This window comes from Pelodiscus sinensis, chromosome 24, assembly GCF_052426305.1.
Source record: "Pelodiscus sinensis isolate ZL-2025 chromosome 24, ASM5242630v1, whole genome shotgun sequence".
Lineage (NCBI taxonomy): Eukaryota > Metazoa > Chordata > Testudines > Trionychidae > Pelodiscus > Pelodiscus sinensis.
In genome coordinates this window covers 10,971,384-10,989,045 of record NC_143075.1, presented here as the reverse complement: position 1 = coordinate 10,989,045, position 17,662 = coordinate 10,971,384, and the positions used below count along the sequence as shown (strand labels likewise).

The following is a 17,662-nucleotide window of genomic DNA, read 5'->3' as shown; positions in this document are numbered from 1 at the left end:
GTTGCCATGGTCACATCCCAACTTGGGGTTAATTTTACTCCTCTGCCTGAATTCCCGTTGGACTTGCTGCTCAAATCTGCCCTAGAGCGTAACTCTGCGCTTTTAGAAAGTGCTGTGTTCCACCCCAGAGGTGGCTGCCTTTCCTCGGGGTAGGGCGTGGAGGGGTCCTGCTTGCTTGTAAAAGATTTTGAGTTGCAAATGGCTATAGGGATATAATATACTTCTTATGCAGTCCTATCAGTGGGACAGTGGGGGAGCTGTGCTCATTTATCCCAGGTGAGGACTGGGGGCTTTTTTTTTTTTTCTCTCCATCTCCAGCACAAAGTCTCTACCCTCTGTTTCCGACACTGCTCGTTTCCGTGGGTAGAAAAGCTTGAGGGATGTGACCTGAAGCAAGGTGGCTTTTTGCGTGGGTCTGGTTTCAGTTCCAATCTCTGGACCTGATCCAATGCCCATTGGTAGGGCCCTACCAAATTCATGGTCCACTGTGATCAGTTTCACGGTCATAGACTTTAAAATCTCTATATGTCGTGATTTCAGCTATTTCCATTTGAAATGTTACGGTGTTGTAACTGTAGGGGTCCTGACAACCCAGAAAGGAGTTGTGGGGGTTGAAAAATTATTGGAGAGGGGGTTGCAGTCAGTGTTGCTTCTAATCTTATCCATTCATGTGTGGATTTTTTTCTACCTATGTGTGGAATAAATTTTATGCACATGGAGGCACGTGCAAATGTGCACCATCAGTAGAAATAAAACACTTAGCTGTGGGTGCTTTGCTAATCAGCTGGGCAGCATTTGACTCTCTCCTGAGCGGCTGCACAAGCGCACAGCGTAGCAGGAACACGGCTTTCTGTACGGCTACCCTTACATCTGTGCTGCTACTGATGGGCTGTGGGCAGCGCTGCCTACAGAGCTGGGCAGCTGGAGAGCCGCAGCTGCTGGCCAGGCGCACATCTCTGAAGGCAGAGCTGCCACCAGCAGTGGTAAAGATGCCGTGGGATGGCATTGCCACTCTTACTTGTGCGCTGCTGCTGCTGCTGGGTGTCTGGTCATCAGCCTCCGTCCTTTGGCTGCCCAGCTGTGAAGGCAGCGAAGCAGTAAGGATGGCAACCGTTACCTCCCCCTCTAATAACCTTGTGACCCCACCTCCGAAACTCCCTTTTGGGTCAGGCCCCCCAGTTTGAGAAACGCCCCATAAAATCTCTATAGTATAGGGTAAGAGACCAGATGTCATGAGGGCAGACCCAATTTTATGGTCCATGACCTGTTTTTCATCATAAGGAATTTGGTATGGCCCTGCCCATTGGGGTCAACGGGACTGTTCCCATTAGCCTGGGTGGGTTTGGGATCAGACTGTCGGGGACGTTCTAGGTGCGGGTGGAGCTGTTCTAGCTGCCGTTGGGGCTGTTCCGGATGCTGTGCGGGTAACAATGAGCAAGCTCCATGCTGACGCCCCGCTAGAGCAATGAAGGGCAGTTGTCAGGAAGAGCTCTGCACAGACGAGGCCAGTGTGTCCTTCAGTTACGATCCACTCTCCAGGCTAGTCTTCCTGTTGTGTCCATCTTCTCGCCGTTTCACGTGGCAGCAGAGAAGTACAGCGCGCTTAACCCCTTCCGGCCCGCTGCGCGGATGCGCCATGCCTTCTGGCTAATGAGCCCCCTGGATTGGCCTGCCGGGCCCTGGTCTCCGTGCCTGGTCTCTGGGCTTTGTGACTTGACTTTCTCTCCGGGTTTCTTCTCCCCTTCTGTTGATTCCTGCAGACCGTTGCAGCAAGTGTCAGTTCGGGGCCATCTGCGAGGCGGAGACGGGCAGGTGCGTGTGCCCAACCGAATGCGTCTCCTCCGCCCAGCCGGTCTGCGGCACGGACGGGAACACCTACGGCAGCGAGTGCGAACTCCATGTCCGGGCATGCACGCAGCAGGCCGACATCCAGGTGGCTGCGCAAGGAGACTGCAGTGAGTCTGCAGGGGCACCTGTCCTACTCCCATGCCCTCGCGTTCCTTTCTTAACCCTTCCCGTTACTTCCCTGCCACCCTCCCTGGGGAGAGGAATAAAATCCAGAGACGTTTGGATCCCAACAAGAAACTAGCCTAATTTTCACGGGTGACTTTGGTGCTTTCATTTTGGGAGGGGGGGAGCCAATTTGAGGCATCTTCCCGAGGTCAAATGCTAGACGCTTCCTAAAAACCAGGCTCCTTTAAGGTGCATCAACTTGAGCACCCAGGAAAGGAGGCCTCCAGGAGCAATCCTAGCCTTCGTGTCTGCCGGTGGTGGGGGAGCAGATCGATGTCAGGCCATGGGCTGGCGGATGGAATTGTTTCCATCCCAGGCCCTCCCCAGGCTGGAACTAGAACCAAGCCAGCCACAGCCGTTTTTTACCTGGTCCAGGTCCTTGGCTGGCGTAGCTCAGCCAAAGGCTTTGGAGTCATGCCAGTCTGGCCACTACCAGAGCCCTTTAAATCGCCACCGGAGCCCTGGGCCTGGTGCTCCAGGCATCTCTGAGGGCTTGGGGGGGGGAGAGGGCGGAGGGTGCCGACTATCCCAGCCCCACTCCTGCCTGAGGGCCCACTCCTTCTGCTTAAGGCCCACGGCGACCACACCCCGCACTCTCACACACACCTTGTCCGGGGCCCGCCGAGGCTGTTGGCTCCCCGGCATGCACTGGGCCAAATAATGCCTCTCTGAAGAGCTGAGGCTGACGTTTCCCGGCTGCCTGGGGCCAAGGAACTAACGGATACGTTCAGAGTGGAAATCTGGATGCTCCCTCAGCATGGGGCGCTGTGAGTCTGGGCCTGCTGCGCTGTGGGAATGCGGGGGCCCTTTCGGAGGAGTAACGAAGCTGTCGGGCACGGCCTTCTGGCGATTTCTGCTGGGTCTCACGCCGCTTCTCTCTCCCTCCCTGTTCTCCGCTCGCTCTCCCCCTCCCTCAGAGTCGTGCGGCAGTGCTGTCTGCTCCTTCGGGAGCCAGTGCGTGGGCGGGCAGTGCGTGTGCCCGCGCTGCGAGAGGCAGCCCTTCTCCCAGGTGTGCGGCAGTGACGGCGTCACCTACGACAGTCCGTGCGAGCTGCGGGTGGCTGCCTGCCAGCAGAAGAAGGCCATCGAGGTGTCCAGGACAGGGCCTTGTGAGGATGGTAGGAGGCTCCAGTCCCTCTGGTTCTAGGGCTATGAGGGTGGGGCGAGGGAGGGAGGGAGGGAGGACGGGCAGCGGGAGCTTGGACTTGCTCGCACACGGAGTTTGTATCGCGTGGCCCAAAGGCAAACGTCCTGAGCCCGAGGCGTGACTGGAATATGGGGGCCTCCTTGGGTGTCTCACTCTTGCTCAGAGCCCAGCCCCCAGTCCTGTCCCGCTGGGCCTAGGTACCACAGCAGGCCACGCCGCCTGATGCAGGTAACCCCCCAGAGGGTGCCGGCAGGGTCGGCCTGAGCCCTTTTGGTGCCCTGAGCCCGGGCGTGCGGTGCCGCCCCCGGGGGCAGGGTGCATGCGCAGGCCCACCCATGGGGCGTGGTCCTGCCCCCAGGGTGTGCGGTGCCGCCCCCAGGGTGCTCAGTGCATGCGAGGGCCGGTCACGGCCGCTGGCGCGCAGCCCAGGGCCGGCCCCCGGGGTGCACGGTGCATGCACTGCCCAGCCCGGCTCGGCCAGTGCAGCTGGTGCGCGCGCCGGGCCGTGAAGGGCCCCGCGGCCGTGGGGGGAAGGGCGCTGCTGATTGGCGCCGCAGGGCCAACGCTGCGGGAACCGGGCGCACGGCTCCTGATGGCAGCTGTAAGGGACGCCGTGCGCCCCGTACAGCTGCCATCAGGTGCCCCCCCATCAGTTGGGCAGCTGCCCGGCTCGCCCATGCCTCCGTCCGGCCCTGGGTGCCGGCAGAGCAGTCCCTTTGGCAGGCTTTCCCCCTCCTCCCGTCACGGCACTGGGGCTGCTGTGTGGCAGGTGTATTTTAAAGGCTTTGCTGCCTATTAGCCATCCCCCCAGATGCAGAGGTTGGCTGCTCGTATCATGGCAGGGGAATGCGATGGGAGCCGGGATGTTCCCTGGGAGGGGAGAGCAGGTTCCTCACGCTCGTGGCGGCTGCTGGCCTGTCGCTCTGTCGCGCACGGCACCTGGCACCCGCCCCCCTGTCATCTTTTTAGCCAGCGGTAATGAAAGATGACGCCACCTAATGGGCTTGGGCAAGGCGATTTATCATTGCTTTAATTTCACACTTCAGAGGGCCAGGCTGGAGGGAGGCATGAGGAGACGGAGCGGTTCTTGAGGCAGGGCGCCCGGCTGCCTCGCCGCTTGCCCCGGGACTCTGCTGGGCTCGGGGCCTCGACTGCCGTGGACTGAGCACTGGGCACCTGGGGAAATGTGTGTCTTTGCTGAGCCCCGGGTTTGGGGGGTATCCCGGCTGCAGCCCCTCTGAGCAGCACTGGGGCAGGATGTGGAGTAGGGATGTCAGCGTGTAGTCGACTATCCAGTTAACCGATAAGCCTTCCACACGTTCCCCCGAGGGACGAAAGCGACTGCTGGAGTAGTCGAATACCCGGTAAGCCCAGGCTTATCGGGTAGTCGAGTCACTGCTCGAGCACTCTCCCCCCCCTCCGCTGCCTCTGTATCAAGGGGGAGGGCAGCAGGAGTCGGTGTTGTGGGGAGAGGTGAGCTCTTAAAAGCTGGCTCCCCCCAGCACTGGCTCTGTGGTGCCCTCTGCCCCTTCCTCCCCCACGCTGCTGCCTCTGTCAGAGGCAGCAGGGAGCAGGGGAGGCTGCCGCCAAGCAGCCTCTGTCCGCAGCAGGGCCAAGCTCACCCGCATCCCGCAGAGCAGCCTCTGTCCACAGCGAGCCTGGGCCCACAGCAGACGGGGCTGCTTCACCACAGCACCTCTGTTCTCACCTGAAGCAGCCGAGGCTCGGCCCCCATCAGGGTGAGACTGAGGCCTCCCAACTCATTTCGCTGGTGGCCTGAAATTAAGGATGTGAAGGACTAGTTGACTATCTGATAAGCATTCGCATATTGGATAGTCTGTCGACTAGTCGATCACCCCTCCCCTTTGCTGCCTCTGAGAGACTTGAAAGCGGTACTTCAAGGGGTACTTCAGAGCGGCAGCACCACACAGCTGAGCCAGGGATCAGCTGTGCGGCAGCTGCCTCTTTGAAATGCCGCCTTGGTGTTTCAAAGGGGCAGTGCCGTGGAGCCCTGGGTGAGCTGGGGACTCCCCAACTGATCCCGGGCTCTGTGCGGCATTTCAGCAAAACCTGGGATCAGCTGGGGAGTCCCCCAATGACCCCGGGCTCCACGGCTTTCAGGAGCCCACATGCAGCCCGGAGTCCGTGGGACTTCCCGCTGGCCCCAGGCTGTACGCGGAGCTCCACATTCCTCCTTTGAAATGTCCAAGAGCCCCAGCGGGAGGCGGAATGTGGAAGTGCCTATCGACTAGTCGATGGAAATTCCATCAACTGCTCGACTAGTCAGTTCGCCACATTTTAACATCCCGACCTGTAATAGACGAGCCAAGGCTTCCAGGACGGAGCCGTGCTGCCTCAAGGCCACTAGGGGAACAGCATCTGCCTTGCCCCTGCCCTGTGTTAGCTCTGTCAGCTGAGACCGCCTAGCTCATTGCCCATGTCGTTTAGCCAGAGCGGGCCGAGTGTGCCGGCAGGGCTGGGGAGAGCGGAAGACATAACACGGTGTTTGATCACAGTTCTCCCCAGGGAATTGCAGGTTGCCGTCCTTCTGAGAGAAGAGCTTAAATAATTCTCTGTGTAACGCCAGCTCCCTCCCTTTGATCACTCCAGAAAAGGGGGCAGGTTGTGATTTTTGTAAAGCCTTTGAAATCAACATCTCTTTCTTGCTGCCAGCTCTCGAGCTTCTGGGGCTTGGTCGAGGCACTTCGTTGACATCCAGCCTGTTAAGCGTCTCTCTGCCCAGCCAGTCATGTCTGCCAGGCTGGGCTTTGACACTCAAAACCAAAGCTGGCCAGCCTTTCTGCTCCGCTCGCTGGGCTTACCCGAGCAGAAGGAATCCGTGTGCCTGCTGCAGCGCAGGGCGGAGGGGCCGGGTTAAGAGGAGGGAGTCAAACCCTCGCTGCGTTACACCGTTGTGAAGCCAGCCAGCTGCTGTTCGTACAGCGTGGGGCTCTTCTGGGTCTGGTTCCCGCCATCGGGGTTAGATGTGAGCTCTGAGCTTTTGCTTGTGAAGGCAGGGCAGGTGGATCCCTGAGCCAACCTTGCAAAGAGAAGTCCCCGTGGCTGTGTACTGTTCTCCTGGGGGCTGGCTGCTTGGTCCTGGGAGGAGGGGGGTCCTGCTGCTCTCAGAGGGTCAGGTGTGGGCCAGGAGCCGTCAGCCCCCAGGGTCTGTGGCTCTGGGGGTCCCCCGGCTCAGGGTCCCCTCCTTTCCTGTGCAGAGTGTGGCTCGGGGGGCTCGGGCTCGGGGGAGGACAACGAGTGCGAACAGGCCCGCTGCCGGCAGTACGGGGGCTCATGGGACGAGGACGTGGAGGACGATGGCTGCGTGTGCGACTTCACCTGCCTGGCCGTGCCCCGCAACCCGGTAATTCCCCCCGCCCCCGGCTCAGCTGAGTGAGCCTCCTACAGCCTCGTCTTGCAAGCCCAGCCTGGCTCAGGGGACTGCAGCGCTCGCAACCCAGCCGCAGTTGGGTGGGGCTGTGGAAAACCTAGCAGCCCAACCTGTCCCGGACTCCCGTGGCCCATTCGAGTTTGGGACAAAGTCCCACCAGGTTCTTGTGGTATCCCTGCTGGCCTGCTCCAGCTCTGGTCAGCAGTGCGAATGATGCCTTTCCACTGCAGAGGGGTTGTCGGGGCTGAGGGACCCACCCTGTTCAGCGGGGGAGATGACTAGTACCACAGTGACCAGAGTACTGGCTCAGCTCTGGGCTCCTAGCCAATGGTCCCTCTAATTTTTTCCATCCATGGGTGGAATAAATGTTATGAGCACCAAGGTATGTGCGGATGTGCACCACAAGCAGAACCCAGCCCCCCTGCTACATCCATGCTGCAATCCCAGATGCTGTGGGCTGGCCCATGGCCCATCTCCCTTATTCCACCTAGGCAGGCTCAGTTAGTGGTGGCGGTAGAATCCCAGCTTCTTTCCCCAGCACTGGCGGGCGGGTGGGGGCACCCCGTGGTCCTGAGCGGGGTAGGCAGCTCTCTGCAAACTGTGCGTTGCAGCCGGTGATCTCTCTTCCCCTCGCCACCCCCACCAGGTGTGCGGCTCTGACGGCGCGACCTACGCCAACGAGTGTGAGCTCAAGAAGACCCGCTGCGAGAAACGCCAGGACCTCTACGTCGCCGGCCAAGGAGCCTGCCATGGTGAGTCTGCCCTGAGGTTCGGGCCCCGGCTAGCCGAGTATTGGCCTTTACCCAGCGCCTGCCCCACAGCATCTCGTGCTCCTCTGCCTTTGTCTGGGGCGGCAATAGGGTCCCTTCTCCTCCGCCCTGTGAGCCACACAACCGGGCTGGCGTCTTTCGAGTTGATCAACCGTGTGTCATTTGTTAGGTGCTCTCTGCCAATCTCCTGCAGCCACGCACAGTCGGTAGAAAATGTTCCCCTTCGCCTGCTCTCCAGGGAAGGAGAAGGCAAGCTCTCCCCTTCCTGGGATCCTGCATCCTCTGGCCCCTGCCAGCCTCCCCCTTGCACCTTCTTCCCGCCCTTCAGCTGTTCCCAGCTAACAGGATCGCTGTCATCAGCTCAACAGCCTCCTGCCACTCAAGCCATGGGACAGCCTCCCCTCCCCTCCCCTCCAGTTAAAGCTATTCCAGTACCACAGTGACCAGAGTGCTGGGTCAGCTCTGGGCTCCTAGCCAGTGTTCCCTCTAATTTTTTCCATCCACGAGCGGAATAAATTTTATGTGCACCAAGGCATGTGCAGATGTGCACCACCAGTAGAAACACATTCTGCCAGCTGTGGGCGCTCTGCTAATCAGCTGGGCAGCATTTGACTCTCTCCTGGGTGCTGCCCAAGTGCTCAGCTAACAAGGGAGCCTGCTCCTAGCGCTCTGTCAGACAGATGGATGCTGGGGTTCGGGCTCTGGGCTAGCCGAGGCTGGGTCAGCCTTCAGCCACTTCCTTCCCTGCAGCACAGGGGCCTCATCTGCCCTGCGGCTGGGACCACTGCTGGAGCAGCCTGTGTTGCAGGTGGGGCCAGTATTAGATGGTTGGTACCATGCACCAGCTGAGTTGTTTTCTGCATCTGTTTGCAAGCTCCAGGTTGGACCTGCCTGGCCCAGCACCCTGGGGACCTGACCGGTCCCAAACGAGGGAGTTTGCCGGACCTGGGGAGGTCAGTTATGACCCCCTGCTGCTGGCCTCCAGGCTCTCCCAAGGGGCTGCCAGCCTCCTGACCACCAGGCTCCCCTCCCAGCTGTGCTCGTGGCCCTGGCCACCAGGCCCAGCAAAACTCCCGGCCCTATCCCTGGCTGCCAGCCTCACCTGTACTCTCAGCCCTGGCCACTGGCCCCAGCAGTGCTCCCTGCCCTGCTCCCAGCCCTGGCTCCGCTCCCGGCCACTTTGCTCTCAGACTCCCAGTTGGCCCCTGCTTTCTACTCCAGCAACGCCCAGGGTCCTGCCAGACCACGGATATTGCCGGACCAGAGAGGTCCTGTTCTCCATGCATGAGGTGGGCCTGGAGTCAGCGTCCCTGCTGCAATGCAGAGAAGAGACCATGGGTGATGGTGCCTGGAGGCCTTGGACCTCCACACCGGCCGGGGCCCCATGCGTTTGTTATAGTGCCCTGGCAGAGCCTGGTTACAGCTGCAGTTCTCCACCTGCCCAAGATGTGACCGGCCTCCCTCCCTCTCCTTGTAGCTGTTGCAACACCTTCCCCACCACTCCTGGCTCTGCACTGCAGCCAGACCATATACGGATGCTGTCCAGACAATACAACCGTGGCCCTCGGCGTGGGCTCCGCCGGCTGCCCGAGTGAGTGAAACGTCAGGTTTGGGGGAATCTCGTGAGGGAGGAGGGGACCTGGCTTGTGACCCCCTTGTCGGGGGCAGGGTGGCGATCCGATTGCAGAGGAGGGGGAGATCTCCAGAGGGCTGCTCGTCTGCCTGGCCCCGTAGAGAAGCGGGTCTTTGATTTGCCCACACCGTGGGAACAGGGTGTAACAGAACAGTTTGAGGGTCTCCGTCCGACGTGGCCATGGGACAGGGAGGGGATGTCATAGCATCTGCCCCATGGCAGTTCTCCACTCGGCGAGTTAGAGCTTCCAGATGTCTCCAGAGCCTGCAGTCTGGAGCACCCCCGTGAGCAGAGAGGGACCCCCACCCCAATTCCCAGGACCTCTTTGGTTTCTATAAAGTGCCAAATCATGTCCGGGTCAGAAGCTGCCTTAAATCTAGGCAGGGAGCAATGCAAGGGGCTTGCTTTGATCTGGGCGCCCTCCCTCCCTCCCTCTCTCTCTGGGCAAGGCCCAAGCCCAGTGTGAGCTCTCGCGGCCTGCGCAGATGGCAGAGGGCTCCCGATGGAGCCGTGCTCAGGAAAGCCTGGGCAGGCGGTGGCCTGGTTTGCTTGCTCGGGATTGCTGGCCGGGGGGCAGTTCGGAGATGGTTAGCTGAGCCGCTCTGCTGCCTGCCCCGTTACTGGACGGTAACAGGCGTTTCTTAGAGCCTGATCCTGCCTGGTGCAGAGCCCCACGCCTTGCTAGGAGCTGTGGGTGCTCAGTGCTGCTGCTCACAGGGGTAAGCCCAAACATAGAGCGAGTTTGGGGCTGGACCCAGAGTATGAGACAGACCCCCTCCCCCCCCACATTCGTCCATAGATCCTTTGCAGCCCGCCCTGGTGCTGCCGGAGAGGCGACCCCACTGCTCAGGCGGCGGCGTTGATGAACGCGTCATTAATATTTATTAAATAATTACCAGACTCGGCTCTTTCGCAGGAGGCGTGTTTGGAAAAGGCATTAGCCGTATATTAACAGCTGAGGCTGTGACCGGCTGCTCGGGAAGCCCATTAAACTGCGGAAATATGGTTAAAGCTGTGGATGGGTCTGGCTCGTGCACGCTTGATGGGGATTTAGTGTCGGTTAACGTGCCGTGTAATTTAATAAGCAGCCGCGTTCTGACAGCGCCAGGGCGTGGAGTCACCGCGGGTGGGTCCAACCCCAAGGGGCCAGCGCAGGGCACTGCGTGGGCTGCCAAGTTGACTTCTGCCTCTGGTCAGCCAATGATCCCAGCCTTCCTCACCCGCGCACTGAATTCTCACAGGAGCCCCGTGGGGCATGCCTTCTCCCGCGCTGCCCCCGGCGCCGCGCTCCCATTATCACCCACAAAGCCACCTCGGGGCCTTCCAAAAACTCTGCTTTGCCTCCAGGCCTGGAGAACACTGGACAGCTGTTTAGGGAGCTGGTGTGGGGAGACTCCCTCCTCCCCCGCCCCCCGTGCTCCACCCCCCAACCAGCATGCTCTCCTTGTTTCCTTGTACTCCCCGCTCAGTCTGTCTGCCCCATTTGTCTCGTGTCTCCTTGGGCTGGGGATGGTGTTTGTACAGCGCCCAGCACAGTTGGGTCCTGATCTGGGACTGCGGCTCCTAAGGGCTACTGCAGTGCAGATTATAATTGTCTTCCGCTCGCCCTGTGACCCCCCCACCCCCCCACCCAGCCATGGTTGGGGCCTTGCACCCCCTTCTGGGCTCCCACTTGGTATCACTCCCCGGAGGAAGCCGCTTGGCTTGATTGGCTTGCTCTGTATCCCATGTCTCTCCCGCTCCTGCTCCGCCCTTGCCCACACATTGGCAACAGGAGCGTACGTCTAAGAGGAATCCTCCTATGCGAGTGACTCCAGCACCTCGGCTAGTATTTGTTCTGGAGATAATGATTTACCCAGTGGCTCTAGCGCCATCCTGGGACATGGGGGAGGTGGGACATGACCACTGCTGGACTCCCCTCCCTTTTCTAGCCCCTTTCTGCCCTCTCGCCCCAGATACCCTGGGGTTACCCATCCCTCTTACCCCTGCTTCCCAGGAATATGAGTCCCCTCCCCCTCTTCTCTCCTTTCCGAGAGAGAAGGACGATAGATGCAAGCCAAGTGAGGAGGAGGAGCTGGAAGGTTTTAGGGCCACTCCGTGGCGAATGGGGGGGGGTGTTAAGGGGAAGGGCTTTGTTAGGGGCCAAGGGATTGTCCTGATACCAGCCCCAGGAATGTGGTGCCACCTCAGCCAAGCGGATCAGGTTGGCGCATGCAGCCAAGTCCCCTGCGGTCTGAGACCCTGCTTGCTGCTGACGGGCCTGAGGGTTTGCTCTCTCTGGCTCTCTCAGGCACCTGTCAGTGTTACCCCTACGGCTCGTATGGGGGGGCCTGCGATCCCACCACCGGGCAGTGCTCCTGCAAGCCGGGGGTGGGGGGCCTGAAGTGCGACCGCTGTGAGCCCGGCTTCTGGAACTTCCGCGGGATCGTCACGGACAGCAAGAGCGGCTGCACCCGTGAGTAGCAGGGGCGCCGGCGGGAGGGCGTGTGGGCAGAGGAGACCAGGGAACGTCTGTGTTTACCGTTGCCCTGCTGCCCTACCAGAAACAGCTTCCTCCCTGGTGTTCCCTCTCCTGCACCAGAAGTTGGTCAGATCCAGCTGGTGGGAGGCAGCCAAGCACAGAGGGACGTAAGGCCTAACAAGATGGTGTTAGGAAGAATGACACAGACCAGCCTGTTCCTTAGGCTGGGTCAAGCTAATGTTTAAGTAACGTGCCAGGACCTCGCCACTGGGGAAGGTGCCAGCCCCTGGCCTTATCACCCGACCTGACTCACCCTGGCCTTGGGGTTAGTGACTAAGTGCAGGCCCGACTTTGGTATTTTTTTTACTAAAGCGAACCCCACCCCCATTGTTACTCCTCTCAGTCAGCGGCAGCTAGACAGAGTTTGTTCCTTTCTCTGGGCTGCTGGCAGGATCTTCTGTAGGACAAGATCTCCTTAGACAGCGTGGTACAGGGCCCAGGCACTCCGAATTCCTGCAGTTCTCTCAGAGGCTAGCGCTTCGGGAATGTCTCCAAACAAGGGTTGCTTCCAGCATCTGGGGGGATAAGGAATCCGGCCAGTGCAGGATTCGGGGTGCTGGCTGCTCCATCCATGGCGAGGGAACGTCAGACACTCCCCTGAATCCCTGCACGGCTAAATCCCAAATCTGCGCTGACATCACCGACAATGCCTCTGTACAAACAAGGAAGTAAACCAAAAAAAAACCCATGTTAATTTCAAGCTCCATTGGAGACTTGAGCCAGAAAATCGATATGTGCCAAATGGGAAAAGGACAGACGGGTCAGGGAAAGGAGAGTTCTTTGTACAGGATTGCAAACATTGGAGATGGGATTCTGTCTTCCTCGCACTCAGAAATGATCGTGCGCTCTCTTTAGGTGATAGATGTGCATCAGGATTCCACCACGTCCTAGGTAAAGGGACTGAATCTGACTTCCAAGCTCTAGGATTGCGGCTCAAGGATCACGGAGGCAGTATGCCTGGCTGATTCAACCATGGGCCTGGGAGGTCAGAACTCCTGGGCAGTGTTCCCTGTAAGCTGAGCGCTTGAGCGGCCGCCCAGGAGAGATTCAGATGATCAGCAGTGCGCCCACAGCTGGGCACAGCTGCCGGCACGTGTTCCTACTGGTGGTGCACATCTGCACATGCCTGGGTGCACAGAAGAAAAAATGTTTTCTGCACGTGGAGAAAATTAGAGGGAACATTGCTCCGGGGTTCGGCTCCTGGCTCTGGGAGTAAATGTTTTGTCTAAACATAAGCACAGGGGCGGCCTGAGCCATTCGTGTGCCCCGGGAGCGTGGCACATGTGCGGCAGCCCCATGTAGCACCCGGCGCATGCACAGCAGCCCTGCGCTGCTTCCCCTACAATGGAGCGCCCTGGGCGGTAGCCCAGTCAGCCCGTAGCTTGGGCCGGCTCTTCATAATCATGGTAGCTGGGGGCGATGTCAGAAAAGTTCAGGCTGGAAATAGGATGCCAGTTTAACATTGGAATAGCTATGTAATGGCTGTAGTTAATTCTCCACCGCTTGGGGTCTTTAAATCGAAATAGGGTGTTTTCCCTTAAAGAGCCCCTCTAGCTCGACCATACGACATGAGCCCAATGCAGGAACTACTGGACATAATCTCTGGCCCGTAGTATGGAAGAGGTCAGATCTGATGCTCGTGATGGCCCCTTTAGCCTTTAAATCTTGGCCAGCCACTCATTTATCATAAGGCCCCTAGAGGGTACACGGGGCTGGCTGTGGAGCCTTGCATTGGAGGTAGATGTGATTACCAAAGTGACCTTAGTGGTAATGAGGTCGTGACTCTAATGATAGAATCGGGCTTCTTGGGAACCAGCACTCCTGGGTTCTAGTCCTGCCTTGGGAGATGTAGTGTAAGGATTAAAGACTAGTACAGGAACAGGACTCCTGGGCTCTATTCCTGATTCTGCTCCTGAGTAAATCACGATCACCTCTCTGTGCCTCAGTGTCTGCATCTGCAAAATGGGGTTACTGGCACCTGCCTCTCAGGAGCATAGTGATCACTGGGGCCTACTTGGACTGCCCCAGTTGTAAGCCTGTCTGTGGGGAAAGTGGAGAATCGCTTACAGAACGTCACAGTAACCTGTAACAATTACCCTGATGGGAAAGATGCAAAAGGGGAAACCAAATGAGTCTCAACACAATGTCGTTGGCAGACCTCCAGGGCTATGATGAGACCGTGCCTGGTAAAAGGGTGAGACTGGAAATCAATGGACCCAGATTGGCGTGTTGGAAATTAAGCCAAAGCGGGGGACAAAATAATGAGAGGAAGGGCTGATCCACCATCCCTCCCGTTCAGGGGTCCCCAACAGCGGTTGTGGAGGGAAATTAGAGGGTGCTGGCTGAGTGCGTGATGGGAGAACAGGAAGGAGCAAGCTTCACCCTCAAGAGAGGGATCCAGATGGCACCTCCACTGGCTCTGGTTAAAACCCAAACACCATCTGCAATGTGGGTCTTTGTCACACCAGCACTGCCATGAGTCTGTTTCCCACCATTTCTCTTCTTTCCTCTCCCCCTCCCTTTTCCTTCTGGCTAATCAGAGTCTGGTGTAGGCAGCCATGCCCGTGTTTTTGCAACGTTGCTGTACAACTGGAACCAGAGAGGCAGCTAAAGGCAATGCCCTCAACAGCCTGATGCTGTGACAAGTTTGCCAGGGCTCAGAGTGGCTCCTAAATCAGTGGGCGATGCCTGTGTTTGTCCAGCAGTGAGGCTACGAGTGAGCCCAGGCCAGAGACAGATGCTGCCTCTCCCATCTTTGCTGTTCTTTTTTTCTCCCCGTTTGAGTGTTTGTTTCTTGTTTTGTCTTCAAGAAATAGGATCAGACTTGAACACCAGCAGGCGTTCCAGCCCGTTTCAAACTAACATCTTCCTTTTTGCTCAGCGAGGACAGTGATTCCTGTCTTTAATTCCATCAAAAAGACTGTCAAAAGGGGGCCCCGGGGTTCCCTCTAAAAACTCTCTCCTGTAGAAAAGGAAGAGGAAGCGGGACGATGTTGAAATGCAACAGTTAATACTGTTCATTTCAAAGGCTTCCATTGTTGACTTTCGGGGCCTGTTTATTCCACTGACATTAATGCAATGCGGAGGGGCGGAAGGGGGGAAGGAAGCTGGATTCACTGGCGTGCATGGGTGCTCAGCTCTCCCAGGGGAAAGCTCGTGTTCTAAAATGTGGCAATGTTCATCCCTCCCCGCTCCTCCCTTGCAAAGCTTGCAACTGCGACCCGGTGGGCTCGGTGCGCGACGACTGTGAGCAGATGACAGGACTGTGCTCTTGTAAGACTGGCATCACCGGCATGAAATGCAACCAGTGTCCCAATGGAAGCAAGCTGGGGATGAGCGGCTGCGAGAAAGGTGAGGCGAGGAAGCCACTTAGCCACAGTGGCTGTTTTCCCTTGCGCAAGAAACCTGGAGTCACTGTGTGATTTCCTGGCTAGCGGGCACGTGGCTTACCCCTGCATTGTGTTGGACGGAACGTTAGGGCTGCTCACGCATGTGGCATCCACTTGCCCTTTAGTGGCTGACCCAGAGAGGGGATCCAGGCCTTCGTGCTCATGCTACCATTGAGAGTCTCCTTTTGCCCAGCTGCCAGGAGGTTATTTTGCTGGGAGTGAATAAGGAAAAGTTATTTCCTTGTTCCCATAACATAAGAACTGGGGGTCACCAAATGAAAGTCATTGGTAGCAGGTTTAAAACAAAGAAAAGGAAGTTTTTCATCATGTATCACGCAGTCAACCTGTGGAACTCCTTGCCAGAGGATGTTGTGAAGACCGGGACTTTTACAGGGTTCAAGAAAGAACTAGATAAATCCATGGAGGTTAGGTCCATTGATGGCTATAAGCCAGGATGGGTAGGAATGGGGTCCCTAGCTTCTGTCAGAGGCTGGGAATGGGTGACAGGAGAGGGATCGCTTGATGATTCCCTGCTCTGTTCAACCCCTCTGGGACACCTGGCATTGGCCACTGTTGGCAGACAGGATACTGCGCTAGATGGACCTTTGCTTTGGCCCAGAATGGCCATTCTGATGCTCTGAATTCTGTTCCCACCCCACACCCTTGATGTCTGTTCACCCACAGACGCATGCACAGCAGACTGTCTCAGACCACTGGTCTTTAACCCCTTTAGAGGGCTGTTTTGTGTTCTTTGGTGAGACCAGTTTAAGCCTCTTGGGAAAGTTTCTGACTGAGCTGGGCTCATTTTCTATGCATGACCGGAGCAGAGGGTCACCACCGATGCGCTTCCCCTGCATGTGTGTGTCATTTCCTTCCTCTCATTCCCAGATCCCTCCGCGCCAAAGTCCTGCCAAGAGATGAGCTGCGAGTTTGGGGCGTCATGCGTGGAGGTCAATGGCTTTGCCCACTGCGAGTGCCCGTCCCTGCTGTGCGTGGAGGCCAACATGACCAAGGTAAAAGAGGGAGGCAGCCAGGTGCGGCTTGGGTCCTGACAGCTGGCACTCATGCATTTAGCCTGCTCGGCCTCACAGCTGGGGCGCTTGTGGGACTGAAGTCTGGTGTTTCTGCCGGCTGCAGGCTCGGCTGCTCTGTTCGGCATGCAGGGAAGGCTGCCGTTGCCGGCTGCCGAAGGAGCCTCTTGGAAGAGCAGGAATTTCTCCGATAGCCCCTTTTGGGATTTGTCTCCCGGTTGGGAGCAGTGGTTCCCTCCCAGCAGGGAGACACGAGCAAGGTTCTCCCTGGCCTTTAACCCTTTGCTGACCATTGAAAGAGAGAGGTTAATTCTGCCATGGGGGCCTGCGTCATGGCGAGGGAGGGAGGAGAAACCCATGACCCAGGTGGGCTCTGCTTCGCAGAGGGATGATGAGAGGAGGTGCCAATCTGTCCGGCTGCCCCCACTCTCCCGTCCCCTTCCCAGGTCTGTGGCTCTGATGGAGTAACCTATGGCGACCAGTGCCAGCTGAAGACCATTGCATGCCGGCAGGGGCAGGTCATCCAGGTGAAGCACATTGGGCCGTGCCAAGGTAAGTCTCTCCCCAGCTACCACCCCAGACAAGCCTAGGATCAGAACACTAGGACTGGAAGGGACCTCGAGAGATCGAGTCCAGTCCCCTGCCCTCACGGCAGGACCAAGCACCTTCTAGACCAGGGCTACTCAATTTTGGAAGCCCTGGGGGCCACAATGATACTCAGAGCACATGCCAAGGGCTGCAACTTAAGTGTGGTTGAGTATACATGCAAATATATATGCAAATATATGCAAATAGCTTCTTTCACACTGCCGGGCATGAATACAAAGCACTTCCCACAATGCCCTGGTGCTCTCTGCACCTCCTCTCTGGAGGCTAGAAGCTAGAAACACTGACACCTGTACCTGTCTGTTCCGGCCAGGCCGCCTGCTTGTGTCTTTCAGTGCTCACCGCGCCTGGGAAACGCCTCACTGTTGTGGAGTATGCTCCCAGTGGAGGCTGTATTCAAGGCTCCCACCTGCAGGCTGCATGTTGAGCCCCGTGTAAACCCAAACCGCACCGTGGGTCACAAACAAATGGGCCCATGGGCTGTGTGTGGCCCACAGGCCGCATGTTGAGTGGTCTAGACCATCCCTGACAGGTCTGTCTAACCCGCTCTTAAATATCTCCAGAGATGGAGATTCCACAACCTCCCGAGGCAATTTATTCCAGTGCTTAACCACCCTGACAGTTAGGAAGTTTTTCCTAATGTCCAACCTAAACCTCCCTTCCTGCAGTTTAATCCCATTGCTTATTGTCCTGTCCTCAAATTGTTCTCCTTGACTTTATCTCCCTCTTCTTCTTTATCTTCTTTGTAAGATAAAACTGCTATCATCTTCTCTTTTCTAAACTAAACAAGCCCAATTCTTTCAGTCTTCCCTCATAGCGTATGTTTTCTGAACCTTTAATCATTTTTGTTGCTCTTCTCTGGACCTTCTCCAATTTCTCCACATCTTTCTTGAAATGTCATGCCCAGAACTGGCCACAATACTGCAATTGAGGCTTAATCAGTGCAGAGTAGAGTGGAAGAATTACTACTTGTGTTTTACTCACTCACAATACTCCTGCTAATGCATCCCAGAATCATGCTTGCTTTTTTTACAGCAGAATCACACTGTTGACTCATATTTAGCTTGTGGTCCACTCTAACCTCTAGATCCCTTTCTGCAGTCCTCTGTCCTAGACAGTCGCTTCCCATTCTATATGTGTGAAACTGATTGTTCCTTCCTA

At 57.5% G+C, this 17,662-nt stretch overlaps 1 protein-coding gene across 4 annotated transcripts in view; it reads left to right on the top strand.

Moving 5' to 3' along the window:
- AGRN (agrin) overlaps positions 1–17,662 on the top strand; it is a 263,261-nt gene that overhangs the window by 205,764 nt on the left and 39,835 nt on the right. For all 4 annotated transcript variants that reach the window (XM_089773045.1, XM_089773046.1, XM_075906396.2 and 1 more), the window contains 9 exons: positions 1,761–1,955; positions 2,931–3,131; positions 6,379–6,524; positions 7,198–7,303; positions 8,799–8,912; positions 11,245–11,409; positions 14,683–14,826; positions 15,753–15,877; positions 16,342–16,447. In XM_089773045.1, coding sequence (XP_089629171.1) covers positions 1,761–1,955; positions 2,931–3,131; positions 6,379–6,524; positions 7,198–7,303; positions 8,799–8,912; positions 11,245–11,409; positions 14,683–14,826; positions 15,753–15,877; positions 16,342–16,447 — 1,302 coding nt within the window. The remainder of the gene's footprint in view (positions 1–1,760; positions 1,956–2,930; positions 3,132–6,378; positions 6,525–7,197; positions 7,304–8,798; positions 8,913–11,244; positions 11,410–14,682; positions 14,827–15,752; positions 15,878–16,341; positions 16,448–17,662) is intronic.